The sequence below is a fragment of the Hyla sarda genome, chromosome 1 (assembly GCF_029499605.1).
Source record: "Hyla sarda isolate aHylSar1 chromosome 1, aHylSar1.hap1, whole genome shotgun sequence".
Taxonomy (NCBI): Eukaryota; Metazoa; Chordata; class Amphibia; order Anura; family Hylidae; genus Hyla; species Hyla sarda.
In genome coordinates this window covers 366,879,202-366,904,480 of record NC_079189.1, presented here as the reverse complement: position 1 = coordinate 366,904,480, position 25,279 = coordinate 366,879,202, and the positions used below count along the sequence as shown (strand labels likewise).

General features: G+C 41.0%; 1 protein-coding gene across 2 annotated transcripts in view; it reads left to right on the top strand.

Annotated features, from left to right (window-relative positions):
* The window catches only part of ABHD17B (abhydrolase domain containing 17B, depalmitoylase), a 50,251-nt gene that overhangs the window by 13,928 nt on the left and 11,044 nt on the right, over positions 1-25,279 (top strand). For both annotated transcript variants that reach the window (XM_056523089.1, XM_056523088.1), the window contains exon 2: positions 10,701-11,175. In XM_056523089.1, coding sequence (XP_056379064.1) covers positions 10,709-11,175 — 467 coding nt within the window. In that variant the 5' untranslated portion in view covers positions 10,701-10,708. The remainder of the gene's footprint in view (positions 1-10,700; positions 11,176-25,279) is intronic.

Here is a 25,279-nt window from a genome sequence, read left to right as displayed (position 1 = left end):
AGAGGCGAAGAAGCGTAGGACCAAAGGAGGATCGCGGGAGGATCGCAGGAGGACGCCGGGGAATGGTGAGTGACCGCCGGACATCCTTATGTCCCGAAAAGATTTTTCGGGACACAGGGATGTCCGGGATAGGATTAGGAATACTTCTTTTTATGTGCCCGGGCCGGCTCCCGTGTCTGGCTGCAGGCGGGGGCCGGCCAGAGCATATAAACCCCCCCCCCCCCCCCAGATGTTGCGGCCGGCCCCCCCTGCACCGCCCACGAGTGCCTCTGCCACTGGCAGTGTTTGTATATTGTGCTGTGGGCGGGCAGGGGAGGTGGTGATTATTGGCAGATTTTTAGTTGTTTCGGCATTTTGCCGAAATAGCTATTTTCGGCCGATATGTATCGGCCGCCGATATATCGGTGCATCCCTAGTTAAATGCTCTATTTTTGTCATTTATTGCACCCTTAACACTTTTATTCATCCATATTGGTTTTCTTTTATTTCTTTCTTTCATCCATATAGGTTTTCTTTTATCCCCATATACCGTAGTTATCGGCGTAGAACACGCACTTTTTAGGCTAACATTTTTAGCCTAAAGTCTATCTGCGTGTTATACGCCGATAAGCCGCTGCAGTTCAATGATTTAAAGCGGGCGCTTTAAATCGATGAACTGCAGCGGCTTTGCAGGTGCAGAGACCAGCCGTTGTTGCCGGCTTCTCTGCCCCTGCCTGTCCTGGGGCTAGAGCCCTGCTGCCGGCCCTTCTCTCCCCCTGGCTATCGGTGCCGCTGCCCGTTCTCTCCCCCTGGCTATCGCTGCCCCATTGCCGGCGCCGATAGCCAGGGGGAGACAAGCGGCACCGGCAATGGGGCAGCGACGCCGACAGACAGGGGGAGAGAAGGGGCAGCGGCACCCATTGCCAGCGCCGCTGCCCCGTTGGCTCCCCCATCCCGGCTGTATAATTACCTGTTGCCGAGGTCGGGGTCCGTGCTGCTTCAGGCCTCCGGTGTGCGTCCCCTTCTCCCCCCCCCCCCCCAATGGGGTGCCGGCACCGATAGTCAGGGGGGAGAGAAGGGGCAGCGGCGCTGATAGCAAGCGGGAGAGTAGCGGCAGCAGCAGGGTTCTAGACCCCAGGAAAGGCAGGGGGAGAGAAGCGGGCAGCGACGGCCTCTCTCCCCCTGCCTTTCCTGGGGGCTTCTGCGGGGTCAGAAACCGTGTATCGGTGTATACGCATGCACGCACCCTCATTTTACCAAGGATATTTGGGTAAAAACACTTTTTTTTACCCAAATATCCTTGGTAAAATGAGGGTGCGTGTTATAGGCCGATGCGTGGTATACCCCGATAAATACGGTACATCTTAGTGAGAATTTAAGATATTTTTAAGTCACCCATTTAATGTCATTCTTGTTATTGAGGACATTATCCCAATTTATATTGCTAAGGGCTTCTCTGAGTTGATCAAACTTTGCCTTCCTAAAATTCATTGTTTTTGTGGCCCCTCAAGAGGTTCCCTTATTGAAGAACAAGTTATAATGTATTATATTATGATCCCTATTTCCTAGGTTTCCTTCTACTTGCACATTAGTTACTCTCATGTCTGTTGGTTAATATTAAGTCTAGTAGGGCGCCCCCTCTGGTCGGGCCCTGCACCATTTAGGACAGATAATTGTCTTTAGCTATAGTAAGAAACCTGTTTCCTTTATAAGATTCACAGGACTCAGTCTCCCAGTTTATATCAGGATAGTTAAAGTCCCCCATTATTATCACCTCATTCTGATTTGCTGCCTTGTTTATTTGCCTCAGTAGTTGATCTTCTGCCTCTTCCATTATGTTTGGTGGCTTATAGCAAACCCCTATCAGAATTGTTTTATTCTTATCTCCATATATTTCTACCCATAATGACTCCACATTATAGTTTCCCTCCCGCAGTGCAGCCTTCACACTCGATTTCACATAAAGACAAACTCCTCCCCCTTTCCGTTTTGTCCGATCCTTCCTGAATAGACAATAACCCTGTATGTTGACCGCCCTGTCACAGCTATCGTCCAGCCAAGTCTCTGTTATACCCACTATGTCATACCGTAATTCTCCTCAGACATCAACCCCTCCAGTTCCTCAGTTCTAGTGGACTGACTTCTGGCATTAGTCAACATGCAATTCAAAGATGTGTTTTTATTTTTTATTTTTATTTTTTTTTATTACTATGACGCCTATCCCGATTAACTATTCTAACCCTGTCGCTACCTGGCACCCAGGATTTGGAAAGACCTGATTAATGGTGGAATTTCCCTGGTAAAAGGCTGTGACTTATGCTGTATGGTTTTTTTCAAATAGGCTGACCTATTCCTGATATAAGCGACAATCTACAACTGGTGATTGTTTAATGAGTCTTCTACATATACAGAGGTGTAGAAATTTAATTTAAAAAACTTGTCCACAGGACTAAAACGGAGCAAAATCTACTTGTCCCTCATGACGATCCACTTGTCCGGACCCATTTTCGCTTTTACACTCGTTATTTCCTCCTCTCCCTATAATAGCCATAACTAACTACTATAATGATACCATAATTTTTTTGACATATTCTCCAAACCAAAAATATATATTCCGTGAAATTGAAATAGTAAAAGATAATTTTGCAAACTTGGTGGTTTTCTTTTCTACACCATTTACCTTGTGGTTGAGGTAACATGATGTTTTGATACTTTAGGCCGGCCTGATAACAGCAATACCAGATTTGTATAATTTCCGTCATGTTTTACTAATTAAAAAAAACATATTCAGAACTTTTTTACATTTTTTTTTTTATTGCAATTTTTTGGATCCCTGTAGCTCTTTAACATTTTTTTTTCTCGCATACTAGGCTTTATGAGGGCGAATTTTTGCGCCATAATTTTTTATTTTTTTTGTATCCGTACCATTTTGGTATTGATCTGACTTTTTTTTTTATTGATTTTTATCATTTTTATTTTATATATTTTTTTCTGGGATATTATAAAAATTTCAATTCTAGGGGTTTGGTATATTTTCCACATTTACGTCATTTACCGTAGGAGATACATAATATGTTTTAATAGTTCGTACAAGTACGCACGCAGCAATACTAAATGTTTTATTATGTTTACATGTATTTATATTGGGAAAAGAGGGGAATTGATCTTTTAACATGGAATAGGTTAATGTGTGTCTTTTTAAACTTTTATGAAAACTTATTAGACTTTTAGGAGGAATCATTAGATTCCTCATACAGGTCAATAGAGTTCTATTGAACTCCATTGATCTGTGTGCTCTGCGATCCATTGATAGAGCCTAGTCCAGACAGACTACCTCTATAGTGGATCTCTTTTTGTGGGGCCCTTCACTTAATCTGTTTTCACAGATGTATGGACAACAAACCATTTTTAGGGCTGCACTATCCCAGTAACCAGCCGGGAAATTAGAAATGTGTTGCCTTATCGCTTGGTATCTTACATGGGGCAATAATTGTTCCACCAAAGCCACCCTGTGTAAAAGGCCCTTTTTTGTATGGCTCCTAAACAGGGCAGTCTGTGTCAGAGCTATGCTTTGATTCCCTGCATACCTGTCATACGTAGAATAACATACATTTTAGAACAAAATATACTTAATTATTTTCCTTGTATACTGCTCCTATAGATGCAGCAAACAAAAGTAAATGCTGATGTAACTCAAATAACATGCATCAAGTAATCTGGGTCTATTGCTACATTTAGCACATACTCTGGGGGCTTTCCTTCCAAAAAGTAATAAGGTCTTGTGCACAGTGTTATATTGGCTTAAGACAGTTGGGAAGATCTGCTAATACATATATGTCTACTGGATGAAGCCACAATCTAATGTAACAATTGATTGATTGGGAGCGAGACTGCCAGTAATTCCACCTTGTGTAATGTAAAATCAGCCACTGTTTACTGGAAACATGACACACCTTGTTTGCTGCTCTAAGACACAATGGCTTGTTTCATGTCACTAGTCTGTCACACCAGTTACTTTCACTATAAACCTGGCTCTGTAAAAGTGTTAATAGCATGATTTCACTGCACCCTTTTTTTCTCGAAATGGCCATAGGGAGAGAGGTAAGTCAAACTGAATGTGTGCCATATCCCAATACAGCAGCAGATACGAGACTACCAGTTATGGGTGGGTTCACACCACGAATTTACAATATGGTTTCGGCATATGGTTTCATGAAAAAAAGTGTGCTACCGTACAGAAAACCGTACCCATAGACTACCCATTCAAAACCATATGCACATAATGTATACAGTTGTCTCCGTTTTTCAAACCATACGGTTCATTTATTTTTTTATTTTTCCGGACAGAAAACCGTGGCCTACCATGGTTTTTGGTCCAGGTGAAAAACTGTATTAAACTTATTTTTTATTATTTTTTTTTAACATGGTAGTCAATTGGAACCGTATGTGCGTACAGTTCCATCTGGTTTTCACCATACAGTTTTTGGCTTTGCTCAGTTTTTTTTTTTTTTTTCTTGGAATTTCAATCAAACAAGTAAAACTTTATTCATAATGGAGTAAAAAGTTAAAAACCTATACGTTTTTTTTCTTTGAAAAACAGATGCAACTGGACATCATTTTTCAAACTGTATACGGTTTTCAACCGTATACAGATAAAAATTTGTATACACATTTTGATACAGTTTAGTCTGGTTTTGAGGAATCCTTTTTTTTTTTAATCAAAAACCTGATAAAGGAACTGTATTGCAAAAACGTGGTGTGAACCCAGCCTATGTCAGGTCAGGATGTACCCATTAGGTCTAGTTTTAATTCACCCGAGGATTTGTCAGCCTAGATATTCTTCATTCCTCTCATGTCATGGAAGTGTCCAGAGAGAGCCTGGCAAGCTCCGTCCTGTTTCTCCATTCTGCTGCTGACTTGATGAGATCTCTGATCTGGAGCTTCTACCAAGGTTTCCCCGGTGTGCAGACAAGAATGCGGTCTGGGAGACATGCTTGTTATACAGTGAACGGCTTTTCTATTTTTACATCTGTATTGTATAAAATACAAACAGTAAAATTGGAGTCCTTGGTGGTCATGGTAACTGGTTGTCTGCGGAGTCAAGCCCACCATACATGAGAACAGAGCTGGATTCGAAGAGAACTACCGCATATTCACTACATATATCTGGGAAGAAAACCCTTTATGTGCCTGTGCTGCCATCATAGAAGACCAAGTGACTGGTTATTTCTGCTGTGAAATGGTTGTAAAGTAGCATCTTGTTAGGAAAAAAGGAAACCTCTGTGTTGGAGTCTGTTGCTGCTGTTTAACATAAACCTGAACCCTGTTAGAATGCTGCAAATCCCAACATTCCAAAAACCAGAACACTATGTCGTAGCCATAGAAGGGTTTGTTTTTTGTAGGGGCACCATTTTGGGGTATGTTCAATGTGTTAGTCTTACTGTTTATTTATTTATTTTATTTATTTTTTACCATGCAGTATAATTGACATGGGTTATATCTAGCTGACTGGCAAGAAAAACAAATCCATCTTGTACAAAATTCTTTTCACCCGGATATCAGATGCAAATAAACTTTTCAGTAATACTAGTAGAATGGGGGGGGAAAAAAGCAGATTCCCATTAATGCCTGATAAGTGTCACCTACACTAACATGTTGGTACAGGCTTGTAGTGCGGGTGACACAGGTAGATATCATTATCATCAATCCCTGATTCGTCTCTGCGTTTTCTTAGGTTTCTTCTCATGGGGTGAACTCCAGGAGCATGCAGACATCAATGTGCTTCTGGTGTAGGTGAACGTTGTCTTCACTTTTTTTAATTTTTAATTTTTATTTTTTTGTGTGTGCCAAATGTATTTGCTATATGTCATAAACATGGTGCTAGTACTGTACACATTATTCTGAAATTACATCTAAGTGCACCACTTTGTAGGATTCCTCTTCATACACGGTCTGGGCTGGTGAAGGTTTGTGGTGTAATTGAGTGCTTTGCGACAAACTTCTGACTTTAAAGAAAAGTCTCACAACTGCAGTGATTGCTGAATAATGAAGTGTGTGTGCCTAAGTGATTTTAGTCAAAATTACTTCAGCAAAAAGTCGCCCAAATTTTGTTCAACAGACATTTTGTGCAATTTCTATTCTACACCCAAAAATGCTCTAACCCTGTTGGTAGATTCCCCCCAAAATGTCTGGATGGCCCACAACATACAATTTAAAACTGACATGTTTCTCTAGCCATTATCAAGGTCATGCATCAGTGGCTGGAGAGCTGTATGACAAGTCTGACCCAGGAGACCCAAGTGAGTCCATATAAGCACTTCAGCTATTTAGACAACGCCTCCTGGATCAGTACAGGATTTTAAAGGGAAACTGACAGGTTGTTCACCCAATATACTGGGTTATAGTATAGGGGAAAAAGGGTATAATAAGGGTTGACTTACTAAAATGTGTCCAGTAGTCTAAAAGTTATGCTCCCTGTATACTATGCAATGCCGGCCTATTTAAATTAATTAATATTCCCTCTACTGTCCTAGTGATATGAGACTGCGGTCACTTGAATGTTCTGCGGTTGTGAAGAGCAGAGCACTTATGTGAGGCAGGCAGTGGGCAGCGTACAGGAGGAGGATGGGAAGTGAGAGTAGCCTATATTGTGCAGCAATCCTGCTCTGCATTCACGCTACAGGGACGCTAGAACTTCTAAAGTATTGGAGGAATTTCTGAAAGTCATACCTCTATCTACTCCCATTCACCCACACTATATAACCCAGTGTATTGGCTTAGTGCGGGTGAACTGGCTGACAGTTTCCCTTTTAAAGAAAAGTCTAACTTTACCCATTACAACCATTCAAGGCTCCGCTCAAGGTGTGGTAAAAAAAAAACTGAGCTGAGTACTTTGGGAAAACAGCTTGTCCAACTTTAAATTGGAGCCAATGTGATTATTTTTTGATTTCTAATTTAATGGCTGCTAGCTTCTATGCATTAAACTGCCTTGGATTCCATTAGCACACCTGGTTGATGTGTTTTCTTGTAAAGCTAGTGATGCCACTGCCTATAGTCATGTGCCTTTAGAATGTTAGAATACGCTAAGTAGGGGTGTGAATCGCCAAGAATTTGGCGATTCGATTCGAATCGCGATACCAGTGTGGCGATTCGATATATCGCGATACCGTCTAGGTGACGATACATCGCGATATATCGCCCACCTGGGAGCATTCATAGATCCCAATAGACGCCGCTGTCAGCTTTGACAGCAGCGATCTAGTACTCCGGTGCTCACTTTTCTCATGTTATCCCGTCCGGGCTGCAAAATAAAATAAAACGCACTTTATCTTACCTGCCAACGAGCCCGCGGAGCTCCGGTACAGGTGTTGGGTCCCCGGGCTGTATTCTTCTTACTTCCTGTTAGTCCGGCACGTCACATGGAGCTTCAGCCTATCACCAGCGGAGGCGGGACATCGCTGCGGCCGGTGATAGGCTGAAGCTCCATGTGACGTGCCGGACTAACAGGAAGTAAGAAGAATACAGCCCGGGGACCGAACACCTGTACCGGAGCTCCGCGGGCTCGTTGGCAGGTAAGAAAAGTGCGTTTTATTAAAAATTCCACATCCCTAAAAGAATCGATTCAAAAATATTTTGAATCGATTCTGTATCGGCAAATGAAAAATCGCGATTATCGCGAGAATCGATTTTTTTCTTACATCCCTAACGCTAAGCCTCCCAGTTTGATTTTGTAGTTGGATCAGTGGTGCTGAATGTTGTCTTTCCTCCTATCCTATCAGACATGCTGGCACAGAATGATAAATCTGAGACAACAAATCGCAGCTCTGCTTTTATTTTTCAAATGACTTTTTGGTAAAATGAAACCTAAGCTCAGATTGGCTGCTATGGGTAAATCAGACTTTGATTGATAAATCTGTTTATTAATGACTTATCTGAGGATTTCTTGAATGGGACATCTATCTTTAGGTTGCATTGAAAACACAGCCATACCAAACTACAACTATCTACTGACCTCCTTTAACCCCTTAAGGACGCAGGACGTAAATGTACGTCCTGGTGAGGTGGTACTTAACGCACCAGGACGTACATTTACGTCCTGAGCATAACCGCGGGCATCGGAGCGATGCCCGTGTCATGCGCGGCTGATCCCGGCTGCTGATCGCAGCCAGGGACCCGCCGGCAATGGCCGACGCCCGCGATCTCGCGGGCGTCCGCCATTAACCCCTCAGGTGCCGGGATCAATACAGATCCCGGCATCTGCGGGAGTTCGCGATTAAAATGAACGATCGGATCGCCCGCAGCGCTGCTGCGGGGATCCGATCATTCATAACGCCGCACGGAGGTCCCCTCACCTTCCTCCGTGCGGCTCCCGGCGTCTCCTGCTCTGGTCTGTGATCGAGCAGACCAGAGCAGGAGATGACCGATAATACTGATCTGTTCTATGTCCTATACATAGAACAGATCAGTATTAGCAATCATGGTATTGCTATGAATAGTCCCCTATGGGGACTATTCAAGTGTAAAAAAAAATGTAAAAAAAATGTAAAAGTAAAAAAAAAGTGAAAAATCCCCTCCCCCAATAAAAAAGTAAAACGTCCGTTTTTTCCTATTTTACCCCCAAAAAGCGTAAAAAACATTTTTTATAGACATATTTGGTATCGCCGCGTGCGTAAATGTCCGAACTATTAAAATAAAATGTTAATGATCCCGTACGGTGAACGGCGTGAACGAAAAAAAATTTAAAAAGTCCAAAATTCCTACTTTTTTAATACATTTTATTAAAAAAAAATTATAAAAAATGTATTAAAAGTTTTTTATATACAAATGTGGTATCAAAAAAAAGTACAGATCATGGCGCATAAAATGAGCCCCCATACCGCCGCTTATACTGAAAAATAAAAAAGTTATAGGTCATCAAAATAAAGGGATTATAAACGTACTAATTTGGTTAAAAAGTTTGTGATTTTTTTTAAGCGCAACAATAATATAAAAGTATATAATAATGGGTATCATTTTAATCGTATTGACCCTCAGAATAAAGAACACACGTCATTTTTACCATAAATTGTACGGCGTGAAAACAAAACCTTCCAAAATTAGCAAAATTGCGTTTTTCGTTTTAATTTCACCACAAAAATAGTGTTTTTTGGTTGCGCCATACATTTTATGATATAATGAGTGATGTCATTACAAAGGACAACTGGTCGCGCAAAAAACAAGCCCTCATACTAGTCTGTGGATGAAAATATAAAAGAGTTATGATTTTTAGAAGGCGAGGAGGAAAAAATGAAAACGTAAAAATTAAATTGTCTGAGTCCTTAAGGCCAAAATGGGCTGAGTCCTTAAGGGGTTAATGTACTGGGACAGTTTCCCTACTTTTGGCTTTTACAGTACACTCTTCATTTTCACAGAGATAATAGACCAGATTATGTCTTCCTTCAGCAAAATAACATGTTTCCTCACACTTCATTTTAGACATTAGTTGAGTCACTATTTGTCTGAAAGAGGACAACTACTTTTTATACTATACTAGTGACTATTTTGTATATGGGTACATCCAGAGCGTTGAACATGGTGTGTGTTGTGAGTAGCTGTGGTGTGGTGTGTGATGGTGGTAAAACGTAGGGCATCCATTGTGTAGTCTAGTTCCTTCTGACTTTTAAAGAGCATCTGTTAACACTATCATGCTGCCTTGATTTATTTATATATATATATATATATATATATATATATATATATATATATGTATATGTATATGTATATGTATATGTATGTATGTATGTGTGTGTGTGTATTACCGTATATATGTGTTTTTCATGACACACTTCCTTTTTAAAGGTGTAGTCGTTTTGATATTGAATTGGAATTTGAGCTTTGAATTTAAACAGTGAATTTGGTTTAGATCCATTTATCCATTGTAGTAAAACCCACTTGAACATATTTCAAATGTACAAGCTTTCAAAAATCTGTTTTCATATATATACTAATCCCCCCCCCCCATGTGCCTTTTTTGTTTTGCCGTGTTGCCCTTGGTTATGACCATCTTAGAGCATCCACTGAGACTGTCAGGCATGGTCGGTTCAACTGCATATTGATGGTCTCAAGCAAGGGGGATTGTGGGAGCATGGACTCCTGTCACAATTAAGAAAGGAAATCTTGTTGTTTTTTACATGCATGTCATACACATCTGATTTTATGAATCAGTGTGTGTGTGTATATATGTATATATATATGTATGTGTGTGTGTGTGTGTGTGTGTGTGTGTGTGTATATATAATTCATATTCTAAATCTATCTCTTCTTTAAAAAGACAGCTAGTTCACCCACATTAAACCCAATATACTGGGTTATAGTTCAGGTGAACAGCTGTAAAGAGTTACGTCTATATTTAGGTTATTTATTTTCTGAGTTAAGCTAGTTACAAATATATCATTGTCATTTCACTCCTGTGCACAATGGAGGCAGGGGGCCGGCTCACCTGCCTAATCGATTGGTGGCCCACCCCTTATTCCGTGACATGAGCCTGAGGCGAGGGGGACTAGCGCTCTGCTTCGAGAGTCCAGAAGTCAGGTGTAGCGAGGAGCAGAGCAGCAGGGTGTGCATACAATTGTATGCAGTGGGTACTGGTGCCATCAGAGTTGCAATGCAGGGTATGATCTTCCCTTTTTAGGTACTCCTAATATGTTGAACCAATACTAATTTGCATGTCCTTTTCTTTGCAGAGACAAAGATGAATAATCTGTCCTTTAGTGAGCTGTGCTGCCTCTTCTGCTGTCCTCCATGTCCAGGAAAGATTGCCTCCAAGCTTGCCTTCTTACCCCCTGATCCAACATACACACTTATATGTGACGAAAGTGGAAGTCGTTGGACACTTCATCTGTCAGAGCGGGCAGACTGGCAATATTCTGCAAGAGAAAAGGATGCTATAGAGTGCTTCATGACTAGAACCAGTCGGGGGAACCGCATTGCCTGCATGTTTGTACGTTGCTCACCCAGTGCAAAATACACCCTGCTGTTTTCTCATGGAAATGCTGTAGATCTTGGTCAGATGAGCAGCTTTTACATAGGACTGGGCTCTCGGATCAATTGTAACATATTTTCTTATGATTATTCTGGGTATGGGTCAAGCTCCGGGAAACCAACAGAGAAGAATTTGTATGCTGACATCGATGCTGCTTGGATTGCTCTTAGAACGAGGTAAGTAGTATATATGTTATCATGAGCTTCCCCATCTGTAGTTGCCAGTCAAATCTTAGAGATGGTTGACTGGTATATGCCTGCTTGACTAGGCTTGCGGGTTTGGAATGACAAAGTTCTGTCATCTGGTACCAAACTGGCCATTGTTGATGATGCCAAGTTTTAAGAAATCATTGTCTTTGGTTGGTGTCACCTAGGTGTTTAATCCGACACCATTTAAACAGTGCTTTAAATCTATAGTATGAGGGATCCTAAAAATTTTTTTTTTAGATTATTTTTTTTTTTCCGTTGTTGTCCTGTAATGCTGTTTTCCTGAGTAGGTGGTGATTTCTACTTTTCAAGAGTCAGCTTGATGGGTGGGATGAGGGGGTTGTTGCCCCCACTCTCAAACACTTAAGTTAGGGCTTTTGTATCTCCACTGCCCACAGATGAAGAGGAATGCTAGAAGCTGTCCAGGGCAAACTGGTACCCTAAAACTACTATATATAGATATAGATATAGATATAATATTATATTATATATAAAATATATATTATATTATATATAAAATATATATTATATTATATATAAAATATATATAATATTATATATAAAATATATATTATATCATATATAAAATATATATTATATCATATATAAAATATATATTATATTATATATAAAATATATATTATATATAAAATATATATTATATATAAAATATATATTATATTATATATAAAATATATATTATATTATATTATATATAAATTATATATATTATATTATATATATATTTTTTTGTGTTGGTTGGGGGCAGGGGGGGGGGGGTTGTGGCTACGGTGTTCTATAAAATGACGAATACCCCTAAAATTATTAAATTGCAGTATTATGCCCAAGAGAAAGTAACTCTACTCATTGTATAGTAAAATTCAAAGGCCATAACAAGAATGGGCACTAAACCATAGTACTCCTGCTTTGTTCTAAACAAGTGACTAAACTGAGAAAAACAGGCCAGATGACAGTTTGTAAGGTCTTGTGCCTGTCATTTCATTATCTGGTATTACTCATATAAGGTAGTTATTAACAGGACTTGTTGCTCCACGAACTGACATTGTCCTCTTCCTGCACTAATGTGTCAGGTAATATCTCTTGGCTTGGCTGCCTGAAATTAAAGTAACAATAAGTAGGTGAGGCATTTCCGTTGTGCTGGCAATCCATCCAAATTAGTCGTCCTATAGAAGTGTAATGATCTGCAGTCATCATACAATCCTGAATAATAGGAATACCTTCAGAATGCCAGTGCCCATTGTTTTAGAAGCTAGGTTGGGACACTGATACAGTAATACACATGCATCTTTAAATACTACCCAAAAATATTGTGCACATAACCTATTGCTTAAAAATATAAAAAGCCCTTAAATATAGATGTATTTTGGCATATAAACAGAAAAGTTTGTCCGCTTAATTTAGAGGTCGTAATTTTTTTTTTTTTAGACATAAAATTACGTATGGGTGTGTAAACTCAATAGTAAAGTATTCTTAACTTGTTTCAAACCTAATTTGTCAACTATCTGCACCTGGTATGGAGTTATCTCCGTATGACTTATTTTTCTTACTTACTTACAAATGTCGACCGCAAGAAATAACTAAATATCATTGTCGTCGTCAGAGGCAGCACGAAGCTGGGGCAGCATTCCCCCTTCCCCAACTTTGCATGGTTACTTTTAGAGGGCTCAATGCTGTGCCTCTTACAAGAGTTAGGCTGGGTTCACACTACGTTTTTCAACTAAGGTTCCCGCATACGTTTTCTATCAAAAACCGTATGGGGGAAAAAACGGATGGAACAGTATGGGAAAAAGTAAACCGTATGGGTTTTTAAACAGTATACTGTTTTTAAAAGTGCATACTGTTCCGTCCGTTTTTGTAGAAAAAAACCCATACGTTTTTGAAAATTTTGTCCATTTTTAATGGGAGGGGTCTTGGGTGGGGACTTTAGGATTCAAATGCGCATGTGCAAAGTAAAAACGTATACGTTTCTCCCGTATGGAACCGTATACATGTGCGTTTCCCATTGACGTCCATGTTAAAAAAAACGTATGCAGTTGCAGTACGGTTTTTAAACCGGAGTCAAAACCGTGGTTAACCACGATTTTGTCTCCGGTTTAAAAACCGTACTGCAACCGCATACGTTTTTTCTAACATGGACGTCAATGGGAAACGCACATGTATACGGTTCCATACGGGAGAAACGTATATGTTTTTACTTTGCACATGCGCATTTGAATCCTAAAGTCCCCACCCAAGACCCCTCCCATTAAAAATGGACAAAATTTTCAAAAATGTATGGGTTTTTTTTCTACAAAAACGGACGGAACAGTATGCACTTTTAAAAACAGTATACTGTTTAAAAACCCATACGGTTTACTTTTTCCCATACTGTTCCATCCGTTTTTTCCCCATACGGTTTTTGATAGAAAACGTATGCGGGAACCGTAGTTGAAAAACGTAGTGTGAACCCAGCCTTAGCCAGCAGGAGGTTTTTTCCTTTTTTATTTTTTTCCTTTGTGCAATGACCATTGGTTACTGCAGCATTGCTTTACTTGAAGTGAATGGGAGCTGAGCAGCAGCAACTCAACACTGACACTCACAACACAAGGTCTTGGAGTATTGTTATTGGATTACTATTGTTTTGTCCTAGCCAGAGGATAGACAATCAGTAAGTCCCAGAAACCCCTGTAACTTGTAACATGAAATTCTTGCTCACAGGCAATAATACTAAAACTGGTTGAACACTGATGATTGTCTTTGGCAATGAAAACTAGGTCAATAGTAAAATGTGATTATTCTTGTAATGGCATTAATGCTCGTGACGTGTAAGGAGGATGTCCACGTTTGCCCAGCACTTTGATTAGATTGCAACTGTCGTATCATGCCTCACTTTATTTCAAGTGACTAAATGTGGGAAATTACAAGTAACAGAACATTCTTCAAGTGCCTTTTAAAAAAACAAAATGGTTTAAAGGGGGTTACTTTTCATTTTGGTTCCTTGGATGCCAAGTTCAATGAGCACTGTCGGATACAAAAACTTGTACATCTTGGCAAAACATTAACCTTTCAAATATACGTCATAATATTTTTTTTATTATTTTTTTTTTATAGAAATAATGGCTTTGTCCAAGCTGAAGCGCAGGCATAGACAAAGTCTAGAGAGGGAGGGTTAGCACTCCTCTGTGCGCTCTCCTGCCTGATGGCACTCTTCTCTTGCTCTGGACATTTCCTGACATGGACAGAGGTGTCAGCAGAGAGCACTGTGGTCAGACAGAAAGGACATTTTAAAAGATAAGAACTTCCTCTGTAGTATACAGTATACTATATACAGTAGTATATAGCTGAAAATACTGGAAGGATTGGGATTGGGATTTTTAATAGAACTAATTTACAAATCTGTTTAACTTTCTGGCACCAGTTTGATTTAACCCCTTAAGGACCAAGAGCGTACTGTACATCCTGAGTCCGCTCCCCTTCTATAATGCAAGGCCACGGCATGGCCCCGCGTCATTGCGGGTCGGGCCGGCCACGAACAATCAAAGTTGATCGCCACATCTAAAGTGAAACTAAACTACCCCCGGCTAGCTCAGCTGTTCGGGATTGCCGCAGTGAAGTTGCGACATCCCGAACAGCTGTAGGACAGCAGGAGGGTCCCCTTACCTGCCTCCTGGTGTCCAATCGCTGAATGACTGCTTAGTGTCTGAGATCCAAGCATGAGCAGTCAAGCGGCAGAATTATCGATCAATGGTGTCATATGAGAAACTATTGATCAATGTAAAAGATCAGTGTGTGCAGTGTTATAGGTCCCTATGGGAGCTATAACATCGCAAAAAAAAAAGTGTGGGGGGAAAAAGTGAAAAGCATTTTAACCCATCCCTAATAATTTGAATTGCCCCCCCCCCCCCTTTTTCCCATTTAAAAAAAAATGTAAATAAAAGTGATATTGCCGCGTGCGAAAATGTCTGAATGATAAAAATATATCATTTAAGCCGCACGGTCAATGGCGTACGCCAAAAAAATAAAATTCTAAAGTCCAAAATAGTGTATTTTTGGTCACTTTTTAACTTATGAAAAAAAATTAATAAAAACCGACCAAAAAGTTCATTCAATACAAAAATGGTACCAGTAAAAACTTCAGATCACAGCGCAAAAAATGAGCCCTCATACCGGCCTGTACAAGGGGAAAAAAGTTATAGGGGCCAGAAGATGACAATTTTAAACGTATATTTTCCTGCATGTAGTTATGATTTTTTCCAGAAGTACGACAAAATCAAACCTATATAAGTAGGGTATCATTTTAATCATATGGACCTACAGAATAAAGAAGGTTTCATTTTTACAGAGAAATGTACTGCGTAGAAACAGAAGCCCCCAAAAGTTAGAAAATTGTGATTTTTGTACCGCACAATGGGGGACATTTACTAATCTAGTCTATTCTGGGCATGCTTATAGACCAGCGTATGTGGTAGTCTCCTGTCTATTGTGCTCCTAATTTATCAAAGGTCTCACAGCCCTTGATAAATTTTGTGCTCAGACTTCAGGGTCTACAGCTTAAACTGCATTTAGACCTGCTCCAACATGGTCTGACATTTCAGCGTATTTTGGGCAGATGCGACTTGTCGCACTTGATAAATTCAGCACCAATGCATTTTCCAATGCATTTCCGTCTAAAATAGACTTGCATGCATCATGTTCTAAAAATCCTCTATAGCAAAAGTCGCACATATTTAGACTGCGACTTTCTGTGCGACAAATTTAGACAGGAAAAACCAGTCTAAATCCTTTGATAAATCTCCCCCAATGATTTTTATATTTTTCGCTGTAGATTTTTGGTTAAAATGACTCATTGCAAAGAATTTGTGGTGCAAAAAAATAAATCATAATGGATTTTTAGGATCTGAGTTATGATTTTTTTAAAGGTAAGGAGGAAAAAATGAAGGTGGGAAAAACCCCTGGTCCTTAAGGGGTTAAAAGAAAATGTGTTCCAGTGGAGTACACCTTTAATGTTTTGCCAAGATGTCCAACATAATTTTTGTATCTGACAGTGCCCATTTAAATGCATTACTTGCCCTACATGTGGAGCGGATCGACCCCCTTTTTATGAAATATGGCCCCGACGACTGGTTCTGTGTTCCTTCGGTGTCTAAATGATTTGTCTCGAGCCTTTCCCTACATTCTGTTTTACTCAAACACAGGGGCAGCAGTGGCTGTACAGCTGGACCGCACCTATCAGGGGGGTTGATTTGTCAGGGAAGACGAGAAGCAAAGCCCTCTGATCAGCTGTTGCCTCAGGCCAAACAGACAAGCCCTTTCAAAACACTTTCCCAGGATCCTAAGACTGTCCAGCAAAAGATTACGGTGCCAGACACTGTAGTGACACGTCACACCCAGTTGGCTATTTAGTCATTGTACGCTTTCTGGTAAAAAAAACTAATTTGTATATGTATGCATGTATGTAGAGATAGAGATTATTCTATCCGCTTGCCTCAATCTACCCCTTCCTAACACACACGTCTATCGGAGTTGTATGGTCCTCATAAATAGTAATAACGTAGAAGTAGACAACTTTAAATACAAAAAACTAACCATGCCACACTACATTCAAGTAGTCTGTGTGCAATTCATTTAGAATCATTCAAGAGAAAATGCAATTTTTTTATTTTATTTTTTTACACCAATAAAGTAGAACCAATGATAAATTCCATCAATGCTTTTCCACCTATAATGTAGGTCAGACGGCCATTTTCTGAATTGCTTGTCATTCACGGTTTTGTCTGTGTGAAGGTTGTTCTAGACAATGTAATAACTTAAAGTGATCGCTAAGTGTATCAATGATCTGTCATCTAGTCTGTACTTCTAGCAGTGTAGACCTGGCAGGATTTTCCTACAGCACCCATCAATGACAGGATGAAACTTAACCTGGCAGGTCTTTCCTATAGATGCAATCAGTCATAATCTGTTGCAGAAAGGCATTGGTGATGCAGAACTCTGCTTTACTTAAGGGGGTACTCCCAGGGCTCAAGTCCTGCAGGAACACTTGGGAACTGAGTTCCTGCACTTTTTCCACAGCATGAACACCATTCCCATTAGCAGTAGTCCTGCATGACCAGCCCTTGCATGGAAATCTTCCCACACTTATTTTTCCCCAATACTTTTTCTGGCACCAGTTCATTTAAAAAAAAAATTAAAAATTTGTAAATTACTTTCTATAAAAAAAAAAAAATCTTTATCCTTCCAGTACCTTTTAGCAGCTGTATACTACAGAGGAAATTATTTTTATTTTTGAATTTCTTTTGTCTCTTTTCCACAGTGTTCTCTACGGACACCTGATGCCCGTATGGGGAACTGTCCAGAGCAGGAGAAAATCCTCATACAAACCTATGCTACTCTGGACAGTTATTTACACGGACAGAGGTGTCAGCAAAGATCACTGGACAATTCAAAAAGCAGAGAATTTCCTCTGTAGCATACAGCTGCTAATATGTACTGGAAGGATAAAGTTTTTTTTTTAATAGAAGTAATTTACAAATCTGTTTTAACTTTCTGGCAACAGTTCATTTAAAAAAAAAAATCCACCAGAGTTCCCCTTTTTAACCCCTTAAGGACGCAGCCCTTTTTCACCTTAAGGACTGAGCCCTTTTTCGCAATTCTGACCACCGTCGCTTTATGAATTAATAATGCGAAAACACTTTTACCAAATATTCTGAGATTGTTTCGTGACATATTCTACTTTCTTTTGGTGGTAAATTTTCGGCATTACTTTCATCCTTTTTTGGTGAAAAATCACAAAATTTCATGAAAATTTTGCATTTTTTTCTAATTTTGAAGCTCTCTACTTGTAAGGAAAATGGATATTCACAATAAATGTAATTTTTCTTCACAAATACAATATGTCCACTTTATGTTGGCATCATAAAATGGACATATGAAGGGACAGATGTTACAGAACTACAACTCCCAGCATGCCTGGGCAGTCCAGGCATGCTGAGAGTTGTAGTTTGGCAACATCTGGAGGGCTACCGTTTGGGCACCACTGTAACAGTGGGCTCCAAACTGTGGAGTTGCAGTTTGGCCTTCCTAGTGGCCTTCCCCCACCAACGATTCCCTACCTGATCCAGCAGTCTTCAGCGAAGATCCCGGGTTTCCAGGCATCTCTTCCTGCAGGTACGGCCTCCATCTTCTTCCCACGATCCCTTCGACATCCAGGGGCGGGCAGAATGGAGGGTTGCCATGGCAACCCCCTATCCTGCGCTGCCATTGGTCAGAACTCCGTTCTTCTAATGGCAGGGGATAGGAGGAGATCGGAGCACTGCGACCTCACTCCTATCCCTTAGGCTGATCGGGGTTGTCGCTGACAACTCCGATCAGCCCTATTTTCTGGGTGATCGGGTCACTAGAGACCCGATCAGCCAGAAATTGGAGAAAATCGCATGTCTGAATTGACATGCGATTTTCTCCGATTGCAGACATGGGGGGAGGGGGGGGGTCCCCCCTGGGCGATGTGCCGGGATGCCTGCTGAATGATTTCAGCAGGCATCCCGATCCGGTCCCCAACCGGCTAGCGGCGGGACCGGAATTCCCACGGGCGTATCCATACGCCCTCAGTCCTTAAGGAATCGAGATGCAGGGTGTATGCATACGCCCTGTGTCCTGAACAGGTTAAACTGATCAGATATCAAGACTTCTTTAGTTACAAATCACTTTTTCTATTGCAGGAGGTTTTGCATTTAGAATGTGCTTTTAAAATGCATACATTAAGAGAAAAATCAGATTTGTAAATGGGCTTGTATGCATGTGGCTGTAGTTTTACACTTCTGCACGAAGTAACCCATTCCCACTACATGACGTATGCATATGTCCCTGCACCTGACACATTCGCATGCTGGGACGTATGCATACATCCTGCTATGCCGTGCGCCGCTCAGGAGATCGGCAGCTGCCGGGACTGCAATCTCACTGGTCACAGCAGCATTAACCCCATAGATGCCGTGATCAATCCTGATCACGGCATCTATGGTGTTGACAGGGAGGTGCTCAAAAAACAACTCACAGAAATAGCTAAAATATCACTTTTATTGTAAACCACATAAAAGAACCTTATCACACAAATATCCATAAATATTGTTAGAAAAACATGTATATAAGTCTTCAAGTGAAGATACTGAGTAAACCTTCTACTGATGTAAACACCCACAAATCCCAACTCTTTTTCACCATGTATCTGGTATTGTATAACGGTTCATCAGGGATCACAAAATATTATACAGGAAGGGGAAATACACAATGGCAAACAATAAGGCAAACGTGATAAACAACTTAGTGGCAGAAGGTAAAGATGGATTAGTTACAAGACAGATGTACACTTGGCACATAGAGAATTGACAACGCCTACCACACAAAGAAACAAATCGGTAACAGATATAAAGATACATAAGATATTAGTAACTAAATAATTATGCAACAATGCACAAATGCAGAGAAAGCATATTCAGTAAACTGATACTGATTCATACAACAAATATAAATACAGATACCAAATGAGGGATATAAACACCAACCCAATCACCATAAACAATGTAAACGTAAAACATTACCTCAAAAGAATAGTAGATAAGTCTACAGTATTTTAGGGATGAAAAATATAGGAAGCAAACAAAGATCCACCTTATGCACGAGGGAATCAGATAATACGTATCTTATAATGGGTTCTGCAATTTAAATCAAATGCAGGATACTAGATACTCAAATTATTGGATGGCATACTGTATGTACCCCATGCACTAAAAAAGGGGGACCATAGTACCCCCAAAACGAGTGTCCCGATAGATGACCACCCCTCACTGCTAATATTTTTTCAAGTCTGATAGAAAACACACCTTGCTTTCACTAATCAGTAAGATATAAATGGCCTCAGATTCACTAATGCCACCAAAAAACAACAAAATATGGTGACTACTAGATTAAACCATATTTGTACAAACAGCCACCGCTAACACAAACCAGTCCATAACACTGCTCATAGACGGGTCCTAGAACAGCCCCCTTAGCCGTATTCCTTCCATAGTGTAGATCTACAAAAAGGTAGACAGTAATGATATACCACTACCAAACTTCCTCAGTCCCGGATATGGATATCGCACACTGCAGGTGCCTAACGCTCCTCATGTGCTCTTAAATATCCTCCAGAGTGATCCGAACGTGTCAGTTCCGGCCAAGACTCATCACGTGATCACTGCTTGAACAGCCAAGATGCCAGACACGTAACTAAGGGTCGAGACTCATCACGTGATCCCTGTGAGCGCACGTGATCACTTCGTATTCACTACCAGGTACATCCAATCAGGCGAATGTGATCGCACACACAAACCCATAGTGGATGTAAGCCTGCCGGACTCCCGATCATCATAATATACACACTTACTAAGCGTTACGGAATAAATAGACGTGTATTTGGTTATCATAGCACCTAATTCAAGTGAATTACAAAGTAAGGGGAAGACAAAACAAGATTTTACAGAAGAATAATAGAGATAAAAGAGCAACTAGTGAAGCTTCCGCCTTCCAGTCAGGAAAACCAACATATATAAAAAATACACAAAGGAAAAATCAAGAGTTTGATTAGAAATACATATGTGCCAATAAAACATCATACTATTCAAATAACAACATATTCACATTGCTCACTATAGCTAATATTAAGGTATGTATGTATGTATGTATATATGTGTGTGTGTGTGTGTGTGTGTGTGTGTATATAAAATTTAGGGTGTGTGTAAATATTATACATTTTATAAACCTAAGGGTCAATATATAACCATATATTCCATGGTAAGACATACCATAGCGAGTGTAGTTCTTAGGGCCTATCTGACTACACCTTTTTCTGTAGAGACTTTCTTAGGGGTCAGTAACCTTTTTGTATGTAAGTGTCTCCAGAGGGACAGTAAACCTGTCCCTTTAGGTCTTTAGCTTGTCTGTTTTAAAACCCTCCAGCGACGAACAATTGCGACAGATCTGTAAGAATTGCCCCGTCGGTATAGCTTCTTATTTATTTATTTTTTTCAGGGGATGGGCATGAAAACTATCCCATCTTAATAAATGGTTTGTTGCTGAAAGTAGTTTTTTCCAAAAAACCTGCATCCCCTCTTTTGAGTACATCCAGAAATGGTAACTTGTAGCTATTAATCTTGAATAAAAATCTCAGACCCAATGGGTTACAATCAAGGCCATCCACAAACTCCTTAACCCCTTAAGGACCCAGCCATTTTACACCTTAGGGACTGGCCATTTTTTGCACATCTGACCACTGTCACTTTAAACATTAATAACTCTGGAATGTTTTTAGTTATCATTCTGATTCCGAGATTATTTTTCGTGACATATTCTACTTTAACATAGTGGTAAAATTTTGTGGTATCTTGCACAAAATCCCAAAATTTGATGAAAAATTAGAAAATTTTGCATTTTTCTAACTTTGAAGCTCTCTGCTTGTAATGAAAATAGAAAAATTGAAAATGAAAAATTATTTTATTCACATATACAATATGTCTATGTTTGCATCATAAAATTGACGAGTTTTTACTTTTGGAAGACATCAGAGGGCTTCAAAGTTCAGCAGCAATTTTCCAATTTTTCACAAAATTTCCAAAATCACAATTTTTCAGGGACCAGTTCAGGTTTGAAGTGGATTTGAAGGGTCTTCATCTTAGAAATACCCCATTATAAAAACTGCACCCCCCAAAGTATTCAAAATGACATTCAGTCAGCATTTTAACCCTTTAGGTGTTTCACAGGAATAGCAGCAAAGTGAAGGAGAAAATTCACAATCTTCATTTTTTACACTCATGTTCTTGTAGACCCAATTTTTGAATTTTTACAAGGGGTAAAAGGAGAAAATGTATACTTATATTTGTAGCCCAATTTCTCTCAAGTAAGCACATACCTCATATGTCTATGTAAAGTGTTTGGCGGGCACAGTAGAGGGCTCAGAAGTGAAGAAGCGACAAGGGGATTTTGGAGCGTACGTTTTTCTGAAATGGTTTTTGGGGGCATGTTGCATTTGGGAAGCCCCTATGGTGCCAGAACAGCAAAAAACCCTCACATGGCATACTATTTTGGAAACTAGACCCCTTGAGGAACGTAACAAGGAATTAAGTGAGCCTTAATAACCCACAGGTGTTTCACTAGTTTTGCATATGTAAAAAAAAATTCAAAAAATTTCAATAAAATGTGTTTCCCCCAAATTTCACATTTTTGCAAGGGTTAATAGCAGAAAATACCCCCCAAAATTTGTAACCCCATCTCTTAAGTATGTAGGTACCCCATAAGTTGACATGAAGTGCACTATGGGCGAACTACAATGCTCAGAAGAGGAGTCATATTTGGCTTTTTGAGAGCAAATTTTGCTCGGGGGGCTTGTCGCATTTAGGAAGCCCCAATGGTCCCAGAACAGCAAAATAACCCCCACATGGCATACCATTTTGGAAACTAGCCCCCTTGAGGAACGTAACAAGGGGTCCAGTGAGCATTTACCCCCCACTGGTGTCTGTCAGATCTTTGGAACAGTGGGCTGTACAAAATTTTTCATTTGCGCAGCCCACTGTTCCAAAGATCTGTCAGACACCAGTGGGGTGTAAATTCTCACTGCACCCCTCATTACATTCCGTGAGGGGCGTAGTTTCCGAAATGGGGTCACATGTATTTTTTTTTTTTTTTTTTTTTTTTTTTTTTTTTTTTTTTGCGTTTGTCAAAACCGCTGTAACAATCAGACACCCCTGTGCAAATCACCTCAAATGTACATGGTGCACTCTCCCTTCTGGGCCTTGTTGTGCGCCCCCAGAGCACTTTGCGCCCACATATGGGGTATCTCCGTAGTCGGGAGAAGTTGCATTACAAATTTTGGGGGGCTTTTTTCCCTTTTACCTCTTGTCAAAATTAAAAGTATAGGGCAACACCAGCATGTTAGTGTAAAAAATTTATTTTTTTAAACTAACATGCTGGTGTAGACCCCAACTTCCTTTTCATAAGTTGTGAAAGGAGAAAAAGCCCCCCCCAAAATTTGTAAGGCAATTTCTCCCGAGTACGGCGATACCCCATATGTGACCCTAAACTGTTGCCTTGAAATACGACAGGGCTCCGAAGTGAGAGCGCCATGCACATTTGAAGCCTGAATTAGGGATTTGCATAGGGGTGGATATAGGGGTATTCTACGCCAGTGATTCCCAAACAGGGTGCCTCCAGCTGTTGCAGAACTCCCAGCATGCTTGGACAGTCAACGGCTGTCCGGCAATACTGGGAGTTGTTGTTTTGCAACAGCTGGAGGCTCCATTTTGAAAACAGTGGCGTACCAGACTTTTTTCATTTTTATTGGGGAGGGGGGCTGTGTAGGGGTGTGTATTTGTGGTGGTTTTTACTTTTTATTTTTTGTGTTAGTGTAGTGTAATGTAGTGTTTTAAGGGTACAGTCGCACGGGCAGGGGGGGTTACAGCGATTTTCCCGCTACGAGTTTGAGCTGCCGCGCAAAATTTGCTGCATCGCAAACTTGCAGCCGGATACTCACTGTAAGCCCCCTGCCCATGTGAATGTACCCTGTACATTCACAAGGGGGGGACCTCCAGCTGTTGCAAAATTACAACTCCCAGCATGCACAGTCTATCAGTGCATGCTGGTAGTTATAGTTTTGCAACAGCTGGAGGCACACGGGTTGGGAAACGCTGAGTTAGGAAACAGACAATGTTTCCCAACCAGTGTGCCTCCTGTTGTTGCAAAACCACAACTCCCAAACATTCTCAGGCATGCTGGGCGTAGTAGTTCGGCAACATCTTTAGAGCCAGATGTTGCCGAACTTCAACTCCCAGCATGCTTGGAGTTGTAGTTTGCAACATCTGGAGGACTACAGTTTGCAGACCACTAATACAGTGGTTCCCAATCTGTGCCCTTCCAAATGTTGCAAAACTACAACTCCCAGTATGCCAAAACTGTCCAGGCATGCTGGGAGTTGTAGTTCTGCAACATCTGAAGGGCCAGATGTTACAGAACTACAACTCCCAGCATGCCTGGGCAGTAAGGGCATGCTGAGAATGTGTAGTTTTGCAACATCTGGAAGGGCACAGTGGTCTCCAAACTGTGGACCTCCAGATGTTGCAAAACTGCAACTCCCAGCATGCCCAGATGCCAAGGGCTGTCTGGGCATGCTGGGAGTTGTAGTATATAGGGTCCCAATACAGCAATGCATGTCTCTTTACGGCGACGTGCATTGCTGTAAAGGGCCCGACCGCGGCTTAAGATCTACTCACCTGTCGCCGCCACCATCTTCCTCGCCGGGATCCGGGTCTTCAGGGACGAGGTAAGTACCAGGGCCGGTCCCCAGCACTCCCCCATCCCCCGCCTCTTCCTCCCGTCCTCTCCGGACTTCCAGGGGCCGGGCAGGGCGGGAGAAAGTAACCGCCCCCCCCCTGCGATTGGTCGGTTAACTAACCGACGGATCGCAGGGTATAGGAGGAGGTGGCCGGCTTGCCACCTCGCTCCTATGCTTTAGCATGGTCCTGGCTGTCTGTGACAGCCGGGATCATGCGAAATTACCGGGCGGTCGGGTCCCAGAGACCCGATCAGCCCGGTATCGCCGCAGATCGCAAGGGCTCACATGGCCCCTCTCGGCGTTTGCCCTGGATCCCTGCTGAAGGATTTCAGCAGGGATCCGCTTTCGATCTCAGCCGGGTGAGCGGCGGAGACCAGGAAAGGACATGACGTATGCATACGTCATGGGTCCTGAAGAGGTTAAATATGCCTTCACTTCAGGACCACACAACAAACATGTCGATATACCTGCCCCAAAAAATATGGGAATTCCAGCTGCTATCCTCCTCCACCCCCAAAACAATGGTACTCTCCCACCTACCCAGAGTTAAATTTACTTAAGAGGGAGCCACTGGGTTCCCCATCGCAGTTCCCCATAGCTGGTAATAGTACTGGGTGTCAAAAATAAAAAAATTAATTATAGCAAATGGATGACTTATTCGCTGTGTTTCCGGAAGTGAATTCCCCATGTTTTGAGAGAAAAATTGCTCTAAGGCAG